The 24024-nt window shown below is 39.3% G+C and overlaps 1 protein-coding gene across 1 annotated transcript in view; it reads left to right on the forward strand.

The window, feature by feature from the left end:
* The window catches only part of LOC138746720 (growth arrest-specific protein 2-like), a 78677-nt gene that overhangs the window by 43970 nt on the left and 10683 nt on the right, over nucleotides 1-24024 (forward strand). The window contains exons 6-7 of the mRNA XM_069905057.1: nucleotides 14052-14190; nucleotides 16723-16830. Of these exons, the coding sequence (XP_069761158.1) occupies nucleotides 14052-14190; nucleotides 16723-16830 (247 nt within the window). The remainder of the gene's footprint in view (nucleotides 1-14051; nucleotides 14191-16722; nucleotides 16831-24024) is intronic.

A 24024-nucleotide genomic window follows, 5' to 3' on the forward strand; every position in this document is an offset into this window, starting at 1 on the left:
GGGTGGGCTTCAGTTATGTGGATAAACTGGGACTTTTTTCCCGTGGATACTGGAGATTGAGGAATGACTATAAAGGAAAGTAAAATCATGAGGGGCATAGATGTAAGGTGAGAGGAAAAAAATATCCAGATCAATGGAGCAGGTATGACCTGCAGAAAGCTATCTTCCAGGCGAAATGGAGATTCTGAATGAAAATAACAAGACATCTGTGGCAAGGCCTAAATGCCATAAACTTGTTTTTTTTAAAAAAAACCAAATCCAGTAAAATAGCAGATGACAAAGATTCTCTTCTAGAAGAACTTGATGTTTTCTATGCCAGATTTTATGACCGTAACAGCAAAGAACCACCCCTTCACAACCCCATGTCTCCTGATGATCCCTCCTGCTCGTATCTGTGAATGACGTTCATGCTGCCTTCAGGAGAGTAAATCCGAGGAAAGCATCTGGCCTGGACGGAGGACTTGGCCAAGTATTAAAAATCTGTGCCAACCAACTTATCAAGGTATTCACGGATGTCACTACAGCAGGATGTGGTTACCCACCTGTTTCAAACGGGCATCAATCATACAAGTCCCCAGAAGAGTGTAGTAATCTCCACTAATGACTATTGACCAGTGGGTGGAAAGAAAAAGTTTGAAAACCACTGTTTTAATCGTACCTCATTGACTCGTTACGTGCTCAGTTTCATAACTCCAAAGGAAATGGGCCAATCACAATTTTTCTCAAGCAAAATATTTCAGTAACAATTGGGTCTAGAGCAGTGATTCTCAACCTTTCCTTCCCATCACATACCACCTTAAGCAATCCCTTACTAATCACAGAGCACCAATGGCATACGGATTACTTAAAGTGGTATGTGAGTCGACAACGGCTCTGTATACGCTAATCTTTGTGAGGTTTTTCAGTTGGTTGTTTTTCCAGACTCTTTTGTGTAGTCTTCCAAAGGCGCTATTTGCCTTGCCGAGTCTGTTGTCTATCTCGTTGTCGATCCGATGAAATGGTGCAGCCGAGATAGGTAAACTGGTTGACTGTTTTGAGTTTTGTGTGCTCAATGGAGATGTGGGGGGGCTGGTGGTCATGGTGGGGAGCTGGCTGATGGAGGACCTCAGTTTTCTTCAGGCTGACTTCCAGGCCAAACATTTTGGCAGTTTCTGCAAAACAGGACGTCAAGTGCTGAAGAGCTGGCTCTGAATGGGCAACTAAAGCGGCATCGTCTGCAAAGAGTAGTTCACGGACAAGTTGCTCTTGTGTCTTGGTGTGAGCTTGCAGGCGCCTCAGATTGAAGAGACTGCCATCCGTGCAGTACCGGGTGTAAACAGCGTCTTCATTGCTGAGGTCTTTCATGGCTTGTTTCAGCATCATGCTGAAGAAGATAGAAAAGAGGGTTGGTGCGAGAACGCAGCCTTGCTTCACGCCATTGTTAATGGAGAAGGGTTCAGAGAGCTCATTGCTGTATCTGACCTTGTTGGTTTTCATGCAGTTGGATAAACACACAATCATGGGTCCTTTACCGGCATCACCTACGGCTCCTAGAACGCTTCCACCAGCATTGTCTCCGCTCCATCCTCAACATTCATTGGAATGACTTCATCTCCAACATCGAGGCCGACAGCATTGAATCCACGCTGCTGAAGATCAAATTGTGCTGGGTAGGTCATGTCTCCAGAATGGAGGACCATCGCCTTCCCAAGATCGTGCTATATGGCGAGCTCTCCACTGGCCACCGAGACAGAGGTGCACCAAAGAAGAGGTACAAGAACTGCCTAAAGAAAGCTCTTAGTGCCTGCCACATTGACCACTGCCAGTGGGCTGATAATGCCTCAAACCGTGCATCTTGGCGCCTCACAGTTCAGCGGGCAGCAACCTCCTTTGAAGAAGACCGCAGAGCCCACCTCACTGTCAAAAGACAAAGGAGGAAAAACCCAACACCCAACCCCAACCAACCAATTTTCCCTTGCAACCGTGTCTGCCTGTCCCACATCGGACTTGTCAGCCACAAACGAGCCTGCAGCTGACGTGGACATTACCCCTCCATAAATCTTCGTCCGCGAAGCCAAGCCAAAGAAAAATGTGAGTGGAAATAAAAAATTTGAAAACCACTGTGTTAGGCCAAAGGTCCTGTTTCCATGCAGTAAAAGTCAGCAACAAAATCCTCATGGGAGAGTGTTACAAAGGGTATGGTCTGCAGTGTAGTTTGACAAATTGGATCTGAAATTATCTTTCTAATAAGGTGATGGTGAAAGGTCACTTATGCAAGTGGAAACATGCACCTGAGGCATGCCTCCGGAATTGGTGCAGAGACCCTTGGTGTTGGTTATTACAATCTGGATGTGAATTTGGGGGATATGATTAGTTATGGTTAGCAGTTGACATAGAGTGACAATGACATTGATCATGAAGTGGGTCGTGTTCAGCCACTGACTGGAATTGATCGGTTGGTAAGACAGATGGAGGAAAGGCAGTTGGCATTTAATCCTGTGAAGTATAAGGTGATGCATTTTGGGAGGATCAATAAACCGAGAGTTCATGCAATAAATGGTGTAGAGAGGGACAGAAGGTGTACAATAGCAATGAGAGCTGAAGGTGGAAATACTGGTAGATACAGTAGTTACTGCCAAGCATTTTAGGTTGTGGGCCGCATATAGAAAAACACAAGGAGTCACTGGTCAAAGAATATTAAGCCTGGCAGTAATGTTACAAGAAAAAATAGTGTTTTTAGATGAGAAAACCCCTGTGTCATTGTCATTTAATTTTCTATCAAAATAACTAAACAACACTACTGATCAGTATTACAGTAGTTCATTTATCTGCTCACATATTAAGGTCAGCATTTCTGAATCTGCTGCTCTTTAATTTTAAATGACTACAATGAAACACTTTAAAAACTCTCATTCAAAAAGCAGTGCAACATAAAAAACTTACTTTCCAAATAAGAACAAGAGAAAAGATCAAGAAAGACCGTCTCCATCATTCCTCCACAACTCTCAGTGAATACAGTTTTTAGCCCAATTGTCCACCTTAACAATTATGATGCAGTGTGTACCTCTGTGGACAGGCTATTAAAGTTGAGAGTTCTTGTGAATCAAATAAACACACTTCCCCTTGACTTTTAGGAAAAGTTATTCATTTTCCCACTGTGTCTGAAATTTTCGGTACTCCCTTGCTATTTCCCATCTTTTTGGTTCCTCCAAGTTTGTCCAACTGTTGTAAACTTTTTTTTAAACTGAGGTAAACACTTTAATCGATGAGCAACATTGCAGCAGTTGGTCTCCATCGTTGTTCAGAATGGCAGCAATATTAAGTGTTGAAACTAAGAAGTGGAATGTACATAAAGTGCAATTTATTGTTAGAGACTGTTCTAACAGGCCATATTCCTTTAAAAATTGTCAATGGTTGCAGTTGGCCCAGGAGTCATAGTTTGTCCACTCCTGCAATAGAGATTCAGTACTTGTCTGCTTCATCTTCAATTGTAAACATCCTTTTATATTTCCTCAGTCTTCATGAATTTTCTCCTGAGAGGATGTGCAGTTTCTTCCTGTGCAAGCAATGGTGTATAACAATGTTGTTACTGATAATATATGCAGCACTTTGACATCATGTTGGCACATAAAGTGCCTGTTGTGTTTGAGACCTTGATTTTTGCTTTTGGAGATGGATCTTTGATGGCAAATTCTCAATCATTCTCACAGTATATCCAACAGCTGGATGCAATATGAGCATCCTTCATGTTTAAAATTTATCTGCTCCTCCAAAAGGATCCTTAAAGAGGTAGAAAAGAGCCAGCTAATGTACAGAATCCGCCAACTGGCATGGGTTAAAATGCAGACAACATTTTCTGTAGATGTCAGAAATTCCAGTCCGTAAACCATGGCGCGCTACATCTAAAACAGTACAGTGCATAAATGTGGGTGAGAACAGAGAGCATTATAAAGTAATGTGTTGAGAAAGAAAATGCAACCAAAAAAAAAGTGGTGAGAGTTTGAAATGATTGTACTTTTTCAATGTCTGTGGCTGATTTGGTAGACAGATCTAAACATGAATTCAATAACTGTGGACAAATACATAAGGATAATAATGAATGCTTGAAGTATTGTTGAGGAGCAAATACGACCCTGTTCATTTTGGAGACTTGTGAGCTACATTTATCAACCACTTCTTGATGCCATGAAGTCCTGGTTGGACTATAGCCAATGTGAGTTCTTTCTCCTCCCTCTGACAATTCCCCAACCTCTTGGTTGCCAAAGCCACATTCTGACTTGTAGTATATCCAGTTACATGATTCATCTCTTCAAACTGCAAGGTTTTGCAAAAAAATGTAGATTTTTCTGGAAAATATTCCAGGGCAATGGATTGCAAATCCACACTCTATTGAGACCATGAAATTACTTCCTTCACATCCATTGAATCAGGGGTGAAGGATAAAGATGTTGCTTTTTCATTCTTTTTGATAAAGCTGTTTTTCCTGGTGTGATCAAGCATTAATCCCTTTTGTTTATGGCACCATGGATTGTCATTTCACAGCCAAAGCTTGGCTGTCTTGGATGTTATTCTGTTGTGATGGTCTGTGGTTACTTGTACAATATGTTGGCCTTCTCAATTAGTGTATCTTAAAATTGTTAGGTTCCATGATTGCTGTCATTGAGGCTTGGGCACTGTTTGTCAACTAGCCAACTGTTCCTTCTCAAAATGATCTTGCTTGGTAAACCAGATGGTGGTGACATTCTCAAAATAAAACTCTTTGGTTGCCTGACAGATCAGGTGAATCCCTTCGCTAAAGGCTTGATAAAGCCAATGACGAATAGCTCAGTGTGTTGTGACTTCAACATAAATGGGTATGTTGTGTCTGCATTGGCTATAGTTTCCTTCGAATGCAAATAAATGATGGTTGAGTTGAAAATGAATATTGATATTTCTCAGTTTACAAACATTAGGTTTAAGAATCTTCATCAGATGCAATTAATATTTTTTAAGAAATATATCCACTATTTACAAACTTTTTTGTGAGAATAAATATTTCTTGTACATTACTTTCCATAACGGATTAATGGGGTGAACTGCTTTGGATGGTTTGAAACTGTATTTTCTTAATTTCCTGTGCTGAATGGGAGTTTAATTTAATAATTGTACCTCATTCCTTTGTTCAGCTCTGTCCGAGTGTTGTGACTTCAATTGGCAAGTTTTGCAGGGATCACTGAACTTCCATGGTTGGTTACATTTTCACATTAACCGGGCAAACTGGTCCTGTTAAAGTAACAGGGAAGCACAGTGTAGAGATTGGGTGGCCAGCTGGCATCTTTCTCTCAGGGCGGCAGTAGCCAATACTAGAGGGAACCTGTTTAAGGTGAATGGAAAGAGAGTTTGGCGGAGATGGCAGTGTTAAGTTTTTTTTGTTATAGACTGCAATGAGTGCCTGGAATGCATTTCCAGGGGTGGTGATGAAAACTGTTACAAAAGGGACATTTAAAAGACTCTCAGATATACCACAGATGTAAGATAAACAGAGTTATGTGCTGTGAGTTTGGGAAGGGTTAGAATGATGGTGGAATAAGTATAAAGTATATAGGTCGGTACAACATTGTGGACCGAAGGGCTTGCACTCTGCAGTGCAGTACTCTTCTATGTTCTTTATTGAGGATGAACATTGATACATCTAAAGATAATGTTTGTTGAATCTTGGTGTTGCAAAAAATTTTGCTGTTGGAGGTGTTCTTCACATTGATTAGAAACCAATCAAATAAAAATGAAAGCACATGATAACAAAGATCAAATTGATGTATCAAAAGTGGCAGGTAACTAATTTGGGAATTGCTGGCAGGACTAACTTGTTCATTACCAATTGCCCTTGAGGAAGTAAGTACTGCGGTAATCTTCCTCAACTGGTGCTATTTTTCTTGTGAAAATATTTGCACAGTGCTGTTGGGACAATGAGTTCCAGGATTTAAACAGAGCAATGATGAAAGATGGCAGGGGTAATGTATTTTGAAGTAAGGATGGTGTGCAGCTTGGAGGGTAACCTGAAGTTGGCGTTGTTCCCATGCAGTTTCTGCCCTTGCCTTTGTCAGAAAAGCTTGCAGATTTGGGCAGTGCTGCAGGAGGAGCTGGATGAGGAACTGGGGTTTTTGGGTGGTCACAGAAGCCTGTAAGCAGCCATTTTAGTTTTTTATTACTCCTTCTGCATTAGTATTCTCTAAATGACCATTGATGAATCTATTGAATATGGGTGTTCATCTTTAGCAATACTGCCTAGTTTCATTCTGATATTGTAAAGATCATTGTATTTGATTACATTCAAAACAAAGATATTTGCAAAAAGTTTAGTTTGATTAAAAATGATGCATGGTCAGTTTATTTGTGCTGCCATATCTGCCATTTTTTCCTCCAATAATCTGACTACAGATTAATCTGAGGTCAATAATAATAGAAAAATAAATGTAAGATCTTTTAGAACTTAAAAAAAAATTAGACATATAGTATGGTAACAGGCCCTTCTGGCCCATGAGCATGAGCCCATACTGTCCAAATGCCTCAATTAATCTACAACCACCGTTTTGAAGGGTGTGAAGAAACTGGACCATCCAGAGGAAATCCACGCAGACACGGGAAGAATGTACAAACTCTTTAGAGTCAGCGCAGGATTCGGACTGGGTCACTGGCACTGTAGTAGTGCTACGCTACGCTAATCGTGCTGCCCAATTATTTGTTTAATTTTTTTTACTTCACAAGATGCAATGAAAAATTGCCTATTAAATAATTAAAAGATGAGGTTAAGCAGGCTCCTGCACAGAAGCAGATTGTTTATGTCATGAATGAGTGTGAAGCCAGGTAAAGGAAGAGGTCCAATGAGAATAAGAAGATTTACAGCACGTCAGCCCCTCCAGACACACAGGAAAGGAATATATCCAGTTTAAGCATAATGCTGGCTGATTTGTTTTTAATTATTAAACAGGCCACATCAGCTATTTGCCAAAGAAAGCAGCTAGAATTTCATTTATGCAGGATTGAAATGCATTTGGACCAACATGATTTGAACTAGTTATTGTTCCTATTTACTTATTACCTTAGCTACCATTTATGATGAGCCAAGGCAAACCTTTCTATTTTCTAGGTGTTGCTGTACATGCCTTTTATGTGAATTGAATAGCCATTACAAGAGGCTCTCAAACCTGCCTTTTATATTTTGTGAATATAACACAACTCCATGACTAATTTAAAAAAAACATTACTTTCCACTTGAACCCAAATGTGAAGTATTATTTAGTTGCTTTTTTGTACTTTTCCTTTCCTGTTTGTACAGCTTTCCCATCACAGATGAATTGATTGAAAATCTAATCCCCTGTTTATAGTCACATTCAAAAGTCAAAGAACACCAAACATCTGCTTGTATTCAACCTCTGACTGGAAGTTTAAAGTCATATATCCTATGCTTCAAATCATCCCTGGCTTAAAACAAACTCTTGGGTTCTTGGGTATATTATGTGGTGTTCAGGGTAGAATGGACAAAAATATCCAATTACATTTCTTTTTATTCCCTCTGAAAAATATATTGACAATTAGAATATTACCCATTTGTTTCCCTTTATTGCATTTTCTACCAAGAGGGAGAAATAAAAATGAACAGTTCAGCTTTTAAGCATCTCTTAAAGCACTCATGTCAAACTCTGGCCCGCGGGCCAAATTATATATAAATATAATTATATTTGGCCCGCAAGATCAAATTAAATATATATTAGAGTTGGCCCGCTGGCCGCCGCGCCAGTATAGCGCATGCACACTGAAGGTGAAAATGAAGATGCCGGAGGTGTGGAGGGATCTCAGAGTCCCGAATCCCGGGGATCGGAGCGCCGCACTCAGCCCGCCCGGCTCCCGGACACACAGACGCGGCTGGAGTTGGGGACCATCCTCACTGGGTCTGCGCTTCAGCTGCGACGCCTGACCGAACGTCTCGTTGGCGATGCCTTCCCCCTCGCTCTGTGCGCGGCGGACCCTGCCTCCCGCTCCTTTTGTTGGAGATGAGCCTGGCGCCGTGAGAGCGCAGTTTAATCCCTCTCCAACCAACGGGCTCTTCTCAGCCAATTCCTCCACCGTCCCGGACGCCGGCGTTTCAATGGGGGGTTCGCTTGCCTTCGTCAGGTGACCGACCTGTTTGTCCAAGACAAGGGGAGAGCATACAAACTCCACACAGACAGCACCTGAACTCGGGTGAACGTGGAGCTGCGACCCCACATTCCACATCAGGACTGTGTGTAAGATTGGGAGCAGTGAGACGGAAGCTTATTTTGTTCCTGTGATTTAAGCCTTTCTTGGGGTGGTTGGGGGGGGGTGGGGTCCTTCTCTGACCACTTGCCTAACAATTAACCTAACCAGATGTGGAGTTACCACAATACAACAGTTCTCAACCTTTTTCTTTCCACTCGCGTCCCTGTGCCATTGGTGCTCTGTGATTAGTAAGGGATTGCTTAAGGTGGTCTGTGGGTGGAAAGAAAAAGTTTGAAGACCACTGCTTTAATCATCCCTCATTGACTCGTCATGTGCACGGTTTCAGAACGTTAAAGGAAATGGTCCAATGAAGATGAAAGAGTTTATCCAAAACTATTATTAAACATTTATTTTAATAAGAAAAAGTTTAACATTACATATGTTGAAAGAAGAGAAAACATGCAGATGTTGTTGAAAATTTTCAATAAATATTTAGTTCGGCCCTCGACTTAGTCCAAGCTTTTAATTTTGGCCCTCCGTGAATTTGAGTTTGACACCACTGTCTTAAAGGAACAATGAGTTGAATTTTGGTTAAAGTGCTACTGTGACGAGTACAACAGAATTGATTAATTACACAAAACTTTCTTGTGAACAAACAAGCTTCATTATTTACATTGGATTTTTGAATATTTTCATATCATAAGGATAAAATAAATGGTGAAGTGTTATTTTTTCCATTACTGCTGAGGAGAAATTGATTTGCAGAGATGTGCAACTTCAGTTACATTAACCTTTTGGGAAAGTAATAACATTGATGGGGAAATATTGACAAGGATGTACCGTAGATCCTTAGTGAGGTTCCCCTAAATATTTGTCATCTTAACACCGGCTAGTGTAGCGGTTAGCACAATGCTGTTGTAGCACCAGCGACCCGGGTTCAAATCCAGACCTATTTGTAAGGAATTTGTAAATTCTCCCATGTTTCCTCTGGGTATTCCGGTTTCCTCCCACTTTTCAAAATATACAGGGATTGTAGGTTAATTGGGTGTATTTGGCTAGCAGTAACTCGTGAGCCAGAAGGGCCTGTTGCCGTGCTCTGTCTAAATCTAAAAATAACTAAAGCTCGCGGAATTGATTAGTTACACGTAAAGAGTGGATTGGGAAAATGTCATTGTAATCAAATTGGAAGTGTTCCATGTTTTCTCATTCAATTATTCACTATATTAATTATGTAATGACTTAAAGAACACAATGGATAGCAATATATTCAGGTTTATTGATAACTCCAAGAAAGATGGTGCAGTAATCATAGATTAATGCATAAAACTACAAAAATGTTTAGCAATTGGGCATAACCATGAAAATGAATTTTATGTGATCCTTCACTTTAGACCAGAAAGTAATTTTATGATATTAAACGCTAAAAATGAAACTTCCCAAGGGTTTTAAAAATCCATTTACTTCGATCACTAAAATGTCATCTAGTTGCTTTTTAATTCCCTGAAAGGCTCTAAAATACTAACCTTTATAACATGAGAATACAGAACACTACATAGATTTTTAGAATCCTGCATCATGGGGGTATATTGCAAGGATGGCAACGTAGGTTCTCAAGAACTTTAGATTAAATATGAGGTTGTTTCTTGAGTCAGCATTTATTACCCAGCATGACAGGGAACATCTTTGGAAAAGAGCATCTTTGATTCATATGGATGTTGCCTGACTTCCTGAGTATTTCTCGAATATTCAGATTTCTAGCACTTGCATTATTCAATTATTAGCCAGTCATTTTCCCCACTGAACTGAAACTTACTGAGCCACTGCAGAGAACAGTCACGTCAACTGCATTGCAGTGGGTCTCAAATCATACAAAAGATATACAGCATAAAAATTATCACCTTTGTTAAAAAGAAATGCTTGTTTCTATAAAAAAATTCAGTGGTTTAATTGTCATCAATTATTAATCCTGTTTTTTTTAAAAATTTCAAACTGAATTTGTATTCTCCAGCTGTAGTGAGACTTCAAATGAAGATCCCAGTTCATTAGGAACACTAAAGTCTGTAGACTCTGTGATTGTAGTAAAAACACAAAAATGCAACAGGTTTTGCATTCATAGGAGGTAACTATATATAACTGGTTCAGGCCTGAGCTCTCATCCAAGATCAGCCATCCTCAATCTTTTTATCAGCTATGGCCCCCTGCAGGACTCCGCTCAAAGTTTACAGCCTCCCCTTCCCTGAGAAGCAGTCAAGTTTTGGTTTCTTTTGTACTTCCCTCTCACTGACTACATAAAACCATGCTACTCGAAGTGAAAAGAAAACAAAGAAAAAATATCCGTGGCCCTGGGGAGGGGGGAGTGGTGACAGGGGAAAGCGCAGCAGGGCTGGGACGTGGGGCCTCCCATTGAGAATGGCTGGTTTAGACCTCTGGATTATTATCCAGTAACTTAAGTACCGTGTTAATTTATCCCATTTAATTGAATTTATCGGAACTTGGAAAGATGATTATGAGGTAGGACGATAAAAATACATAGGTCTTACCCATAAAAATGGTATATGTGAGTTTATAATTTTAAATTTTTGAGGGCAATTTTTTTGGTAGTTAATGTTATGGAAGAAGCAGTCACCAGCCCCCCCACATCTCCATCGGGCACACAAAACTCAAAACGGTCAACCAGTTTACCTATCTCGGCTGCACCATTTCATCAGATGCAAGGATCGACAATGAGATAGACAACAGACTCGCCAAGGCAAATAGCGCCTTTGGAAGACTACACAAAAGAGTCTGGAAAAACAACCAACTGAAAAACCTCACAAAGATAAGCGTATACAGAGCCATTGTCATACCCACACTCCTGTTCGGCTCCGAATCATGGGTCCTCTACCGGCACCACCTACGGCTCCTAGAACGCTTCCACCAGCGTTGTCTCCGCTCCATCCTCAACATCCATTGGAGCGCTTTCATCCCTAACGTCAAATGACTCGAGATGGCAGAGGTCGACAGCATCGAGTCCATGCTGCTGAAGATCCAGCTGCGCTGGATGGGTCACATCTCCAGAATGGAGGACCATCGCCTTCCCAAGATCGTGTTATATGGCGAGCTCTCCACTGGCCACCGTGACAGAGGTGCACCAAAGAAAAGGTACAAGGACTGCCTAAAGAAATCTCTTGGTGCCTGAAACATTGACCACCGCCAGAGGGCTGATAACGCCTCAAACCGTGCATCTTGGCGCCTCACAGTTTGGTGGGCAGCAACCTCCTTTGAAGAAGACCGCAGAGCCCACCTCACTGACAAAAGGCAAAGGAGGAAAAACCCAACACCCAACCCCAACCAACCAATTTTCCCCTGCAACCGCTGCAACCGTGTCTGCCTGTCCCGCATCGGACTTGTCAGCCACAAACGAGCCTGCAGCTGACGTGGACTTTTTACCCCCTCCATAAATCTTCGTCCGCGAAGCCAAGCCAAAGAAAAAGAAGCAGTCAGGGTGAATTGATAGACTTGGATATTGATCAGCTTTGAAAATAGATGGTTACTTTGTTCCTATAAAAGTTGTCAATTTAAATTATTTCTGTAAGTCAGGCAGCAAAAAATGAAATTTGCTGGTTCCAAAACAACTTCCCATTTCAAGACAAAGCTTGACCGCTTTGTCAAAGGCGATTGTCTTTTATAATTCCTTTCTTGAGATAGCCAGACAATTTACTTGTCACATGGGCCTTAGTACAGTATATATAGCATTCACATGCTCAGTGATGTCATGCTTAATTTATCTTCTAATACATTGTAAAACTGCTTCCATGTGTTCTCCTTGATATGTATAGAATGAGCAATCATGATAAAATGGCAGATCATCCAAGTTTTTTATTTTCTTTTTATTTCTAAAATGTCTATCATAACTGGATTGGAGAGCCAGATGTATAGTGTTTCAGTGCCACTGTCAGATTCCTGTTTTAATGGATAGAAAGGCATCCATTCTATACTTCAGCTACAGTGAAAGTATCCTGCAGATTGAAATGTTTGAATCCGTGCCACATGTCAAAGCCATTTTGGTTTGCATTTAAAAATGGAATAAAGCACCAAACATATGTTAAATTTTGTTTCTGTAATAGGTATATAATTGGTTGTTTGGACTGGGGAAGTGATAATTAGGAGGTACATTAAATTGTTATACTTAATAAAAGCAACAACATTTGTTTCCTGCTCTTTTGCATCCGGTCAACAACTTATGACAGTCCATTTAGATTGGTTCAAGTTTTCTGTATTTGTTCCACTTCAGATTTCTTAATCCACTGTATGTAATATGTAAACCCTTCCAGTACCATATCAAAGGGAATGACAGGTGGTTAAACCATCATTCTCAAACTCAACAAAACCAGATAGGCCAGGGAATTCATTGACAGTGTGCCTTGTTCTCAGGCACCAAACAGGAAATCAAGCTCCTTAAGCAAGTTAACCACCAGTTCTTAAAGGAATAGCTGGAGGATTTTTTTTTAAAAAAAAGGGTACATTTTAGGGGGAAAAAAAGAGATCTCATTAATACCCCCTCCTTCCTGATTACAGGACCACTGTTGACTGACTAAATGGAGCTGTGTTTTATTGGCTTCTTTAAATGGCCTTTATAAACCAAACGTGCAGCTAGTTTCCTAAGATTAATTAGGTACTGTGCACTTTATCCAGAGTTTAGTGCCATTAAACAGGAACAGCTTTTATCCCAGATAACCTTATAGTAGCTAATAGTTTATCAACCTGTTGGTTTTTTTTTTCAAAAAGTGCTGTGTGGGTTTTTTTTTAATGTTCTCTATACTGTCATTATTGCAGATAATGCAGAATTGTTTCCATCCTGACCTTATAAAATATTTTAACCTGTTGGTTGAAAAGCTTTGGTACAACCATTTTTCCCCTCCGCTTGTACATTTTTGTATAATTGCTTCTATCCCAGTGGAGTGTCTGTCATGTCAGATTCATTGAGGTTTCAAAGTTAATGTGAATTTTGGCAAGCATTACAAATGAATAGAAACAATTAAATTAAACTCATACATTTTACAGCAGGCGCCATACTAATCTATACAATGAAGTTTGAACTACAGTAAAACTTCTGGTATCTTACACCTATGGGGATTGGTAAATGCCAGTTAAGTGTATTTTCCAGTTACTTGAGACTTGCATTCATAATACACCTGTATTAATACAGTTTAAAAGACAAAAATAATTTATTAAACTGAACAAACTTCACTTGCATGAATATTTAAACCTTAAAACATTTTACTTTCAGTCACACACACTTTGAAAAGATTGAACTGTCGCTGCATCTGCAGGTTGCTTCCCCTCCACAGAGCCACCTGAAAGACGAACAATAGCATGATAGAAAATGAACCCTCCCATCACTCTCAGGTTTAAAGATAAAGGCACTGAACCGGGCAACCCTCGCTCAGCAGGGATAAGGAGACACTTTAAGAGAGCCACCCCATTGACGAGCAGCATCAACCAGCTCTTCATCCTGGGCGATGCCATTGCTGTTTCACACAACTTTATTCAAACAGCTGCTACAAGGAAAGCACAATCAAGGCCCTCCGCTGGCTGAAAATTTGTTCCCATCTTCACTAAAATTTCATGTGTTACCTCAGAGAACATTTACTTTTACAATTTTAAACTTGCTTATTTTTACCTACTATTTAATTCTTATTATTTCAATTTTAAAATTTATTTTCCTTGATATTTTTTCTGGTTGCTGGAGGCTACTGGTTGCTTGAATTCCAGATACCAAGGGTTTTTATTGTATCCATTTGTGAAAGTGGAAGCTTAGTTTTATGTATTTCACTTCTTTTAACAGTACATGACTGCTTTCATTTGAATTCCAGGTTTGGAGTAGAACCATCAGGGCTGGTCAAATTAGAAAAAGAAATTGAGCAGGAGGAGTTGTTTTCTGCACCATCCCCTTCACCATCTCCAACCAAATCTCCCGCAAAGAAGAGTGCAGGAAAGTTGCTCGATGATGCAGTAAGTAAAACAAAGCAAAAATGTTTCCCAAAGTAATAAATTGGCAGAGATTCCCTATTAATCTATCAATAATCTCATCTTTTGAAGTACATCCTTTCTGAATTGGAGAATGGTCATGATATTCAAAGACAACCAACCACAATCATTGCAAATAAATAATCTGATGGAGGAACTCAGCCGATGGAGCGGCACCAGTGGAAGAGAAAGAACTGTTGACATTTCAGGTTGCAACCTGGAAGTCCAAGATGAAAGTACAATTTTTTTTCTTTCATTGATGCTACTTGACCCACCAATTTCCTCCAGTGGATTGTTTTTGCTCTAGCTTCCAGCAGCTAGTTTTTTTGTGTCTCCAAATTACAATTTGTAATTTGTAATTTGGTACAAAATTTTAGGATTGAATATCATTCTGACTTGGAGAAATTATATTTTATTGCTATGGATGGTAGTTTCACATGATAGGCTCTCAGACCAAAAGTCTGAGAAATTGATTTTACACACAGTCCATTGCCATCTAAAACCAGGGTTAAACTTTCAAGATCTTTCTAAATGCTGATTTTTAACTTCTGTGAAGGCTTCCTTACTTTTGATAGCTTCTCCATGGATTGTCACCTTGATACATGATTAATTACACCAAGACTGGAAGATGCCAAAACTGAAGGCTTTTATTTGCATGAGATGGACAGCATCCCTATGTAGGTCACTCACACTGACCCGGACTCAAACTGGGGGCAGGCTTGTGGCATGACAGCCTTTATGGGGAAGAAAGGGGAGGAGTTGCGAGCCAGCCAATGAGAGCAGGGTCAACCAGGAAAGGTTATATTTACATATGACAAATATACAATAGTAGTTTCACCACACTCCTTGTGTTGGAGAAGCTTGTGTGATCCTGAGAGTGATGCAATCTGGAGCTATACTCCTGGTAGGATCATCCATGATTATAAGGTCGAGGTTGAGGTCCCTGACAAAGAACAATCCAACTAAGTCCTCAACTGTGGAATAGGCAGATGCAGTTACTCTGAACTGAAGACTGATGAAGGCTACAACCAATCCATCCGCTCCAATCATTGTGGTTTCAATGCCATTGGAATTAGTTGGTTGATTTGTGAAGTATCGTGTGCTTCTTGGAGTGCAACATCAAGTACACAATAAACAAACACACGCACAGGCATCTTCCCTCTGTAGATCAACGGAACGAAGGCCATCATCCTCGACTACGAGGGATAGCCACGATGACTTTTGACAGATAATATAGAAATGATCTGCACACTAAAAGATAAAATGAGGAGTTCATAGTGCTAGAAATCTGAAAAAAATAAACTACACCAGCTTCACAGGTTGAATCAACATTTAATTTCCCATCTCTAATTACCCTGAGAAGGTCATGGTTATCAATGTTATTTTAATAGAATTCCTTTCGAATAAACATGGAAGATATGGTGTTTCCTTGATTACACACTTATGAGAATGTATCTTTAAAACTTCAGAAGATACAATTTTGTTTACTGTCATTTCAGTAGAACAATTGAATCAGTAAAAGTAAGGAATTTTACTCCACATATTGAATTAGATGTCTTGCTTCTTAATTGGAAGGAAAATGTAATGGGCAAGGCCTTGTTAAGTTCTCCAACTTTAAATGAAACAACCATAGACTGTGGGTACTTGGGAAGGCAAGTAGAGAAATATGAACCCCAAAATCTAAATAAAGACTGAGCTTTAAAAAGTGAATAAATATTCGGAGTAAGAAATTAAAGATTATTTATGATGTATTGCATTTGGAATCAATTGTCATTTTAAATATTCCTACTTTATGATGCTCACCATCAGCAAAACCAAGATGATTGTGGACTTCAGTAGGAAGAGAGCGGAACACAACCCGGTCCTCATCGAGGGCTCAGTAGTGGAGGGGGACAAGAACTTCAAATTCCTCGGTGTCAACATCTCTAGGATCTGTCCTGGAGCCTCCATGCTGGTGCAATCACAAAAAAGGCTTGCCAGCGGCTATACTTTGTGAGGTGACTGAGGAGATTCAATATGTCACTGAAGACTCTTGTAAACTTCTACAGGTGTACTGTGGAGAGCATCACTGGTTGCATCACTGCCTGTATGGAGGTGCCAACTCTCAGGACAAGAATAAACTCCAGAGGGTTGTTAACTTGGCCTGTGACATCACAGGCACCAGACTTCTCTCCATAGAGGACATCTACATGAGGCGGTTTTTTTTAAAAAAAAGCATCTATTCTCAAAGACCCCCACCACCCAGGCCATGCCCTCTTCACTCTACTATCATCAGGAAAAAGGTACAGGAGTCTAAAGTCAAGTACTCAGTGGCACAAGGACAGCTTCTTCCCTGCTGCCATCAGATTAATGAATAATCAATGAACCAAAGGCACTGCCTTAGTTTTCATGCCCTGTTATTATTATTTATAGTAATGTTGTAAGATGGTTATAATATGAATGCACAATAACGCTGCTGGCAAACAGCAGACTTCATGACAATAAATTCTGATTTTCAGTATTTTTATGCCTTTTTAGGTGAAACAGATTTCAGAAGATCCCCCTTGTAAATGTCCACAGAAGTTTTCAGTGGAGCGACTTTCTCAAGGGCGGTATCGGGTTGGAGAAAAGATTCTGTTTATTCGGGTAAATGATTTAGAATCATATTTGCAAAATAAGATGTGTATATGTCAAAAATAGATGTTTAAAAAAAAAATTGTGAAAGAACACTTTTTTCTTCAGTTTGCATGAAAAGGTAAGTAGAATTGCACTTGTAACAAACTCTGTTCAATCAAATTTAAAGGCCTTTTTATAGTGTGGGATAAAAAATGAATGTAAAGGTGAGTAATCTCAGCATTATATTGCTTCACTTACCTTGAAGAAAGCCCTGAGGGCAGATTCAGCAGGTGAACTCCAATCTGTTTAGGGGGATACACTCAGAGGTGGAGCAAGATTGCTCTATTTCCTCCATGAAGGCAATGCCGCTGAAAGAGGCTGCAATGGGGCAGGCTGATAATGTCATGATGATGTTGTCAGCCTGTGACCCAGGAGTGTGATTTTTAAAATCATATAATTAATATAGCTAATTACATTGTGCAGGAGATCTGCCAATGTTGCAAGACTGCTTGCACAGATCTCCACCAGTTCTCTTACCTGCTCTTCAGTCACCATTTTGGGTATTGGCCGCTTTCCCTTCTCAGCACGTATGTTTGATGTCACAGCACTATTGTACCACTCGCCCCACCTCCCTCAGCTCTGGAAGACTGTTCCCGACGCTGGGGAGTTGAAAATAATGCTGGATCAGCCTTAAAGGGCTTCTCCATAAAAAGGTAAATTCACCTTTTTAAAAAATTGTTGAGCTGCCTTTAATGCTGCTTTGCATCATAAATAAGGCTTCAGTGTTAAGCGCTTCCAACAGTAATCTGACAATCAGTCTAACTAATATATCTGAGGGAACAGCTTGTATAACACTTGGCTTTGGTGGAATAAATGAGCTATTCTATGGTCTAAATGAGAATTATATTTTAAAATTATAATACAAAGTAGTAGATGATACAAAGGGGTAGTTACTGCCATTTTACATCTGGGGTGTTGATTCTTGTGATTCATCTGTATGAACCAAAAAAACAAATTTACTATTGCTGGAAAAGTGTTTAAAAGGTATGAGAATGTGGAGAAACACGAGGGAAAAATGACTTAATCTTCTGTTACTTTTGCTTTTTTGTTCTCTCTATCCATGCTTTCTTCTTCTTTCTTCTTTGGCTTGGCTTCACGGATGAAGATTTATGGAGGGGTATGTCCACGTCTGCTGCAGGCCCGTTGGTGACTGACAAGTCCGATGCAGGACTAGTGCTTTATAGCACTAGTGAATGGGAACTGTTGTCTCTGAAGAGAGCAGCCCAGGCCCAGTTTTTACACATGGTTCAGGCTGAAATGACCACCAGGATTTTATTAACCTTTAATTCCAAATTTCCCAGTTTGTTTTTTAAACAGGTCATCCAATTTGATATCAGGGCCACACATTGGCATACCTTTAACATAAAATACAAACTCCAGTTTCAAGACTTACTTCTTTCTACTTCATCTAACATAAGTACAATCTTGTGTTGGAAAGTCTTTGTGATTGATGTGTCAGAGATTCATCATTGATGTTTGTTCAAGGCTCTATAACAAATTTACCAATGCCAATATTACAGGTTATCTCTGAGCAATTTAGTTTTTCTAATGATGTTATTGGACCCCTCTGATGTTGACGCAGTATATAATGTATTTTGGTTTTGATTCATTGGAATGACTGAATTTCAGATCTACACATCAATATTAATTTACTAAAACTTGCAAGCTTTAAAATGAGTATTTACTCAGTAGTGCCCTTAATTGAAACTTCTGGCACTTTTATGGGAATACAATGATGTAGCAGTATCATAAATAATGATGGTAAATTGATTTAATCAATTGTTTTTATTAGGTTTGCAACCCCTCCAATCCATGAGCAGCTGAATTTGTCATTTATTTTGACAGTAAATGGAAGCTGGTGATTTAATAATCTGGCATCATCCTACATTCCAGGATATATGTATATGTGAAAAAGATTTCCCTGTAGGGAGTAGCACAATCGTGTCAATCTTGTTATATAAATACCAAACTCTTACAGCCTATACATAATCTATAATAGAAAGGAATGTAAGTATTTTCAATTTATTCAGTTAGATAGCAACATCATTTAATTTTGGTTTCCAGAATCCTTTTGTGTCTGGGATAACAGACATGACTCATGATGAGTCAGCAGGTGCAAAGACCAACAGGGTGCTTAAAGGAATGGTAAAATCATCAAAAGTTAATGTATATAACATTTGCTCTGATATAGCATAGCTTTACTAAAACTGTTTTTCTTGTTATAAACTCAAGTGCAAAATGCTAGGCAAATAATGCTTCATTGTTCTAAAAAAAAAATGGCTGCCAAAACTGAAATGGTTGAAATGATCTCAAGCCTGCTGCCCATTTTGGGGGGAAAAAAATATACTTAAATCAAAATATAAGTAAATGATCTTAGTATGAATTTTTTTTCAAATTCCTATCAGATTTCTTTATAAATGTAAAGGATACACTGATCTGATTTTTGTCTCTGGAATTATTTTGCTTTTTATTTTAATATTCTGTATATTGTTAGTCATCCGTAAACACAGAAGATGCTGAATGCTGTCATAAATTTGTAACTTCATATGCTTTTCAAATTTTGGTTCCTCTCAATTTATTGTTTTAAGTATCCCTTCTCCAGATTACTTTAAAAAGTTGCATTCTATTTTCCACATCTAGATCCTTCAAGTGTATGATGCTTATCCACCTTCTTGGCATGTTGTAGACAGGAAATGATGAAAGAATTCTGATGTATTTTAAATCCAATTACTGTGCGATTCAGATTTTTGGATTCCAATGCATTTACTGGTTTTCTCTCTTTGGCGGTGGTTTACAGGTTCAGAAGGTGTCATCAAAAAGACTCTGCTACTTTTTGCAATGCAACACATTGCACATTCTGGAGCATTTGGATACTTAAGATAGGGATAGATTTTTTTTTAAAGGATTTAACCAGCTGTTTAGACATTAAAGATTTTAATAGAGACAGTAGATGTCAGATAAGTGAATTTTCTGGTTGCTTGAGGTTGCATGGTTGGTGAACTGACAACTAAGGGTGTCAGTTTTAGACTCGTATCTTTTTACAAATTATCTTTCTACTCATTTATTTATTTGCCAGTGGCTTAAATTCTGGATAACAGAGGGTTTTACCGTACATTGGTTCTATTGAATCCATAAAATCATGGAGACCTAGGAAATTCTTCAATTGGTTTTAATTTCTTCCATTTAGACTTTTAGGAACCGTGAGTAAATCTCAGTTTCTCTGACTTATGAGAACCCTGGAGATGTTGAGAGTCAAATGAAGTGTAGAAATATGCAGTTTTACTCACTCAGCATAAAGATCAAGGAGTTTCACAGTAGAACATGACATCTGCTTCCCCATTTAAGCCATAGGCTAACACAGCCCCATGAAGAAATAGGAACAGGAGAAGATAAATTAGGCCCAAGAGTTTTGCTGCATCATTCTTTAAGATTATAATTGAACTTTAACTCGTGTCCACTTTCCCACCCCATATCCATTGATTACTTTAGAGGCCAGAATTCTATTGATGCAGCATTTAAGTAAACGCAACAATTGAGTGTCCTTTTAGCAAAGGGAATTGTAAAGACTGCTCTCAGTGCTAAATGACTGACCTCTAACCCTATAACTAGACTCCCTATTTCTTGCCTTTTCAGCCGCAGCAATTTAACTCCCAGCATATGCTTCGTTCATCTCTGTTAGAATCTTTTCATAGAAATATCTTTCACTTTATTAAACTCCATTGTGTGTATACCTATCAATCTCTCATCGTAGCACAATCCCTTCCTTCCAAAAATTAACTTGGTCTATTTGCAGCATACCACCTCCAAGGGAAATTTTACTTTCACCCTTAGGAAATCAAAATTATTGAGTTCTCTACTGTGGTTCCACAGAAGTCTTGGATGATATTAGCAAGAATTACTCAGTCTTGTACCTCCTTGAATGACTATATTTTTCATATTCCTGTCTTAATCACTTGCTTTAACTGTACATTTATTTCCTGTGTCTGGAGACACATGAGAGACTGCAGATGTTAGAATATGGAGCAAAAGAAAACAATTTACTGGAGAAACTCGATGGGCCAAGCAGAATTTACTTGGAGAAATAAAATGGTCAACATTTTGGGTCAAACACCTTGTCTTGATGAAGGGTTCCAACCCAAAAATGTTGACCATTCTCTTTCTACCATACTTCCTCCAGCAAATTGATTTTTTTTTAAACTTTCCGTGTTTTTTGTGCAGTGTCATCTAGATTCCACTGAACATCGATACTCCCTAGTTTTCTTGTATTTATATTTTTTAAAAAAACCCACTAGCCTAGAATTTGCTCAGGCAGAGAGCCAACTTTACTCTCTGCTCGGAGAAACATCACAGTTGGCAAAAACTGCAGTCGGTTGAATCTTGTGTCAACAGTAAGGCTGCTGGAGAAGCTCAGTGGGTCAAACAGCATCCATGGGCAGAAATGATCAGTCAGCTTGATAAAAGGTCCAGTTCCAAAACATTGACTGGCCATATCTACCCAAGGGTGCTGCCTAACCCACTGATTTTCCCCAGCTTGTCATTGTAGTCACAGTTCACCCCCCTTGTTAAAACCACTCTTAACAGTGAATCTCCTGGCGAGAATCTACTCAATAAAGGTGGTTGAATCCATCACCTCCCAAAATGCAGAATTTTCACAAAAAATGTTCTTGCAGCAAAAAGCATTTTTGAAGACAAAAACCTAAATGTGCTATTTTTGAATGTTAAAATAATAGCCAAAAAAAACCAAATTAGAGCACAAACCTGAAGATAATTCAATAGATTTAGATGGACAGAATTGAACCACAAAAATAACTAGAACCTCATTCCCTCTACCTCCCCTGGAGTTGTTCCTCCCCAATAAAATGGCCGCATTTTACCTGCTGGTAGATTCAGTGTGACCACTGGGATCTGAAAGAATTTCCCTGAACTTCATAAATTGTTGAATTGGCTGCAACCTCCTTTATGAAAATCTCATTGTACCACATACATTGATGACCCCACATCTTCCTTCTCCAAAATTATACCTTTGTATAGAGAAATTTTGTCCCAGCCTGGTTGTGTTTTTCTATTTCCCATGTTACCAGTACTTAAAAGTGGATTCTAGTATTTTCCTGACACCCAATTAATTGGAAGTGGCTTACCATATATGCCGGCATACAAGATGAATTGTGAATAAGACAACCCCTGAATTTCCACCTAAAATGTAGGTTTTTGAGCTGTACTCACTGTATAAGACTACTGAAGTATTACTGCCCCAGTAGTCATTTGTCAACCATCCCAGTGACCAGTGAAGCGATGCTGTCACAATATTTTAAAAGCAAATTGCCCAGTAAAGGTTTAAATGTTATTAGCATATTTTAAAATAAACCATTATCAGCTCCTTTTGCAGGCCGTTTAAAAACTGTACAGAAATGATGGCATTTAGATTGGGCGGATGTACCCCACTTTGGAGTACTGAGACTTTGCTATTAAGGTTCGGATTTTATATTTGGTGCCGGGGAGTGCTGAGACTTCCCTGTTAAGGTTCAAGTTTTATACATAGTGTATAAAACAACCTTTGGTTTTGGGATGACATTTTTAAAGTTCAAGACCCCCATCTTATTTGCTGACATATACGGTATTTATTCTCCTCACTTGAACCATTATTTTTGTTACTTTACATTCAAGACTGAATTTTGGAACATAACAGGTTAACACCAGGTTTTACATGATTAATGCATTTTAACAGTGTAACTGCTGCACACAGACCTACAAACAACTGCTACTTGGGCTTTTACATTCCTTGTTCTTTCTATCTCTAACCATATGTCCACTGCTAATCTCTCCTTGTAATGCTTGACCATGTTTATTGGATCAATAACAACTTTAGATCCAAAGACATCTAGATAGCAAATTGGCCATTGGCCAGCTGGACATCTGCAACCAGGATGTCACTTAGCTGTAATTGGGTGATGAAGCTGGCAAGTATTAACACAGATATCTGAAAGGTAGCCACTGATGAATGGAACCAGAGGATTTTGAAGACTTGGGTGGGCATTGGAAGAGTTTAGGTAAGATGCAAAGTATAGCTATACAAGAGAGATACAGTAAAACCCCTGGTATCTGGAATTCAAGCAACTGGCAAAAAAAGAGGAAAATAATTTTTAAAAATAAAACAAGAATATTAATAATAAGTAAAAAAATATGCAAGCTTAAAATGATAAAGGTAAATGTTCTCTGAAGTAGCATATAAAACTTTGGTGAAGATGGGAGCAAATATTCAGCCAGCAGAGCGTTTTGGTCGTGCTTTGCTCATAGTGGCTGTTTGAATAAAGTTGTGTGAAACAGCAATGGAGTCACCCAGGATGAAGAGCTGGTTGATGCAGCTCGCCATTGGGGTGGTTCTCTTAAAGTGTCTCTTTATCCCTGCTTAGTAAGAGTCGCCTCGGTCAGAGGCTTTACCTGTAAACTTTGGAGTGGTTGGGCGGGGGGAGGGGTGGGGGGGGGGAAGAGGTTGTTAATTATCTATAATGTTGTTGTTTGCCTTTCGGGTGGCTCTGTGGAGGGGAAGGAACCTGCAGATACAGTGATAATTAAATGTTTTCAAGGAATGTGACCGAAAATAAGGTAAAATGCTTTAAGGTTTATATATTCTGGCAAGTGAAGTTTGTTCAGTGTAAGTAGAGTGTTTTTGTCTTTTAAACTGTTCATCATGCAAGTGTATTAGTTGGGCATTGTAAGAATAAGTCTCCAGTAACTACAAAGTACATTTAACCAGCATCTATCAATCCCCATAGGTACCGGATACCAGGGGTTTAACGGTTAAAAACACACTCACCCCAATATGAAGCAGAATAGATGTAGATAGGTTGTTTCCTATGGTGGGAGAGTCTAGGCCAAGTGGGCACAACTTCAGGATTGAAGGGTGTCTGCTTTAAAACAGAGATGCATAGGAATTTCTTCAGCTAAAGGGTGACAAATCTGTAGAATTGATGCCACAGGCAGTTGTGGAGACTAGGCCATTGGGTATATTTAAAAGAGATTGATGGTTTCTTGATTAGCCAGGGCATCAAAGTTATGGGGTGAAGGCCAAACAGTTGGGGAAAAAGGATCAACTCATTATTAAATGGTGGGGCAGTGAATAATGGGGTGAATAGCCTATCTCTGTTCCTATGTATGATAGTCTTG

Source organism: Narcine bancroftii, chromosome 1 (genome assembly GCF_036971445.1).
Source record: "Narcine bancroftii isolate sNarBan1 chromosome 1, sNarBan1.hap1, whole genome shotgun sequence".
Classification (NCBI taxonomy): Eukaryota; Metazoa; Chordata; class Chondrichthyes; order Torpediniformes; family Narcinidae; genus Narcine; species Narcine bancroftii.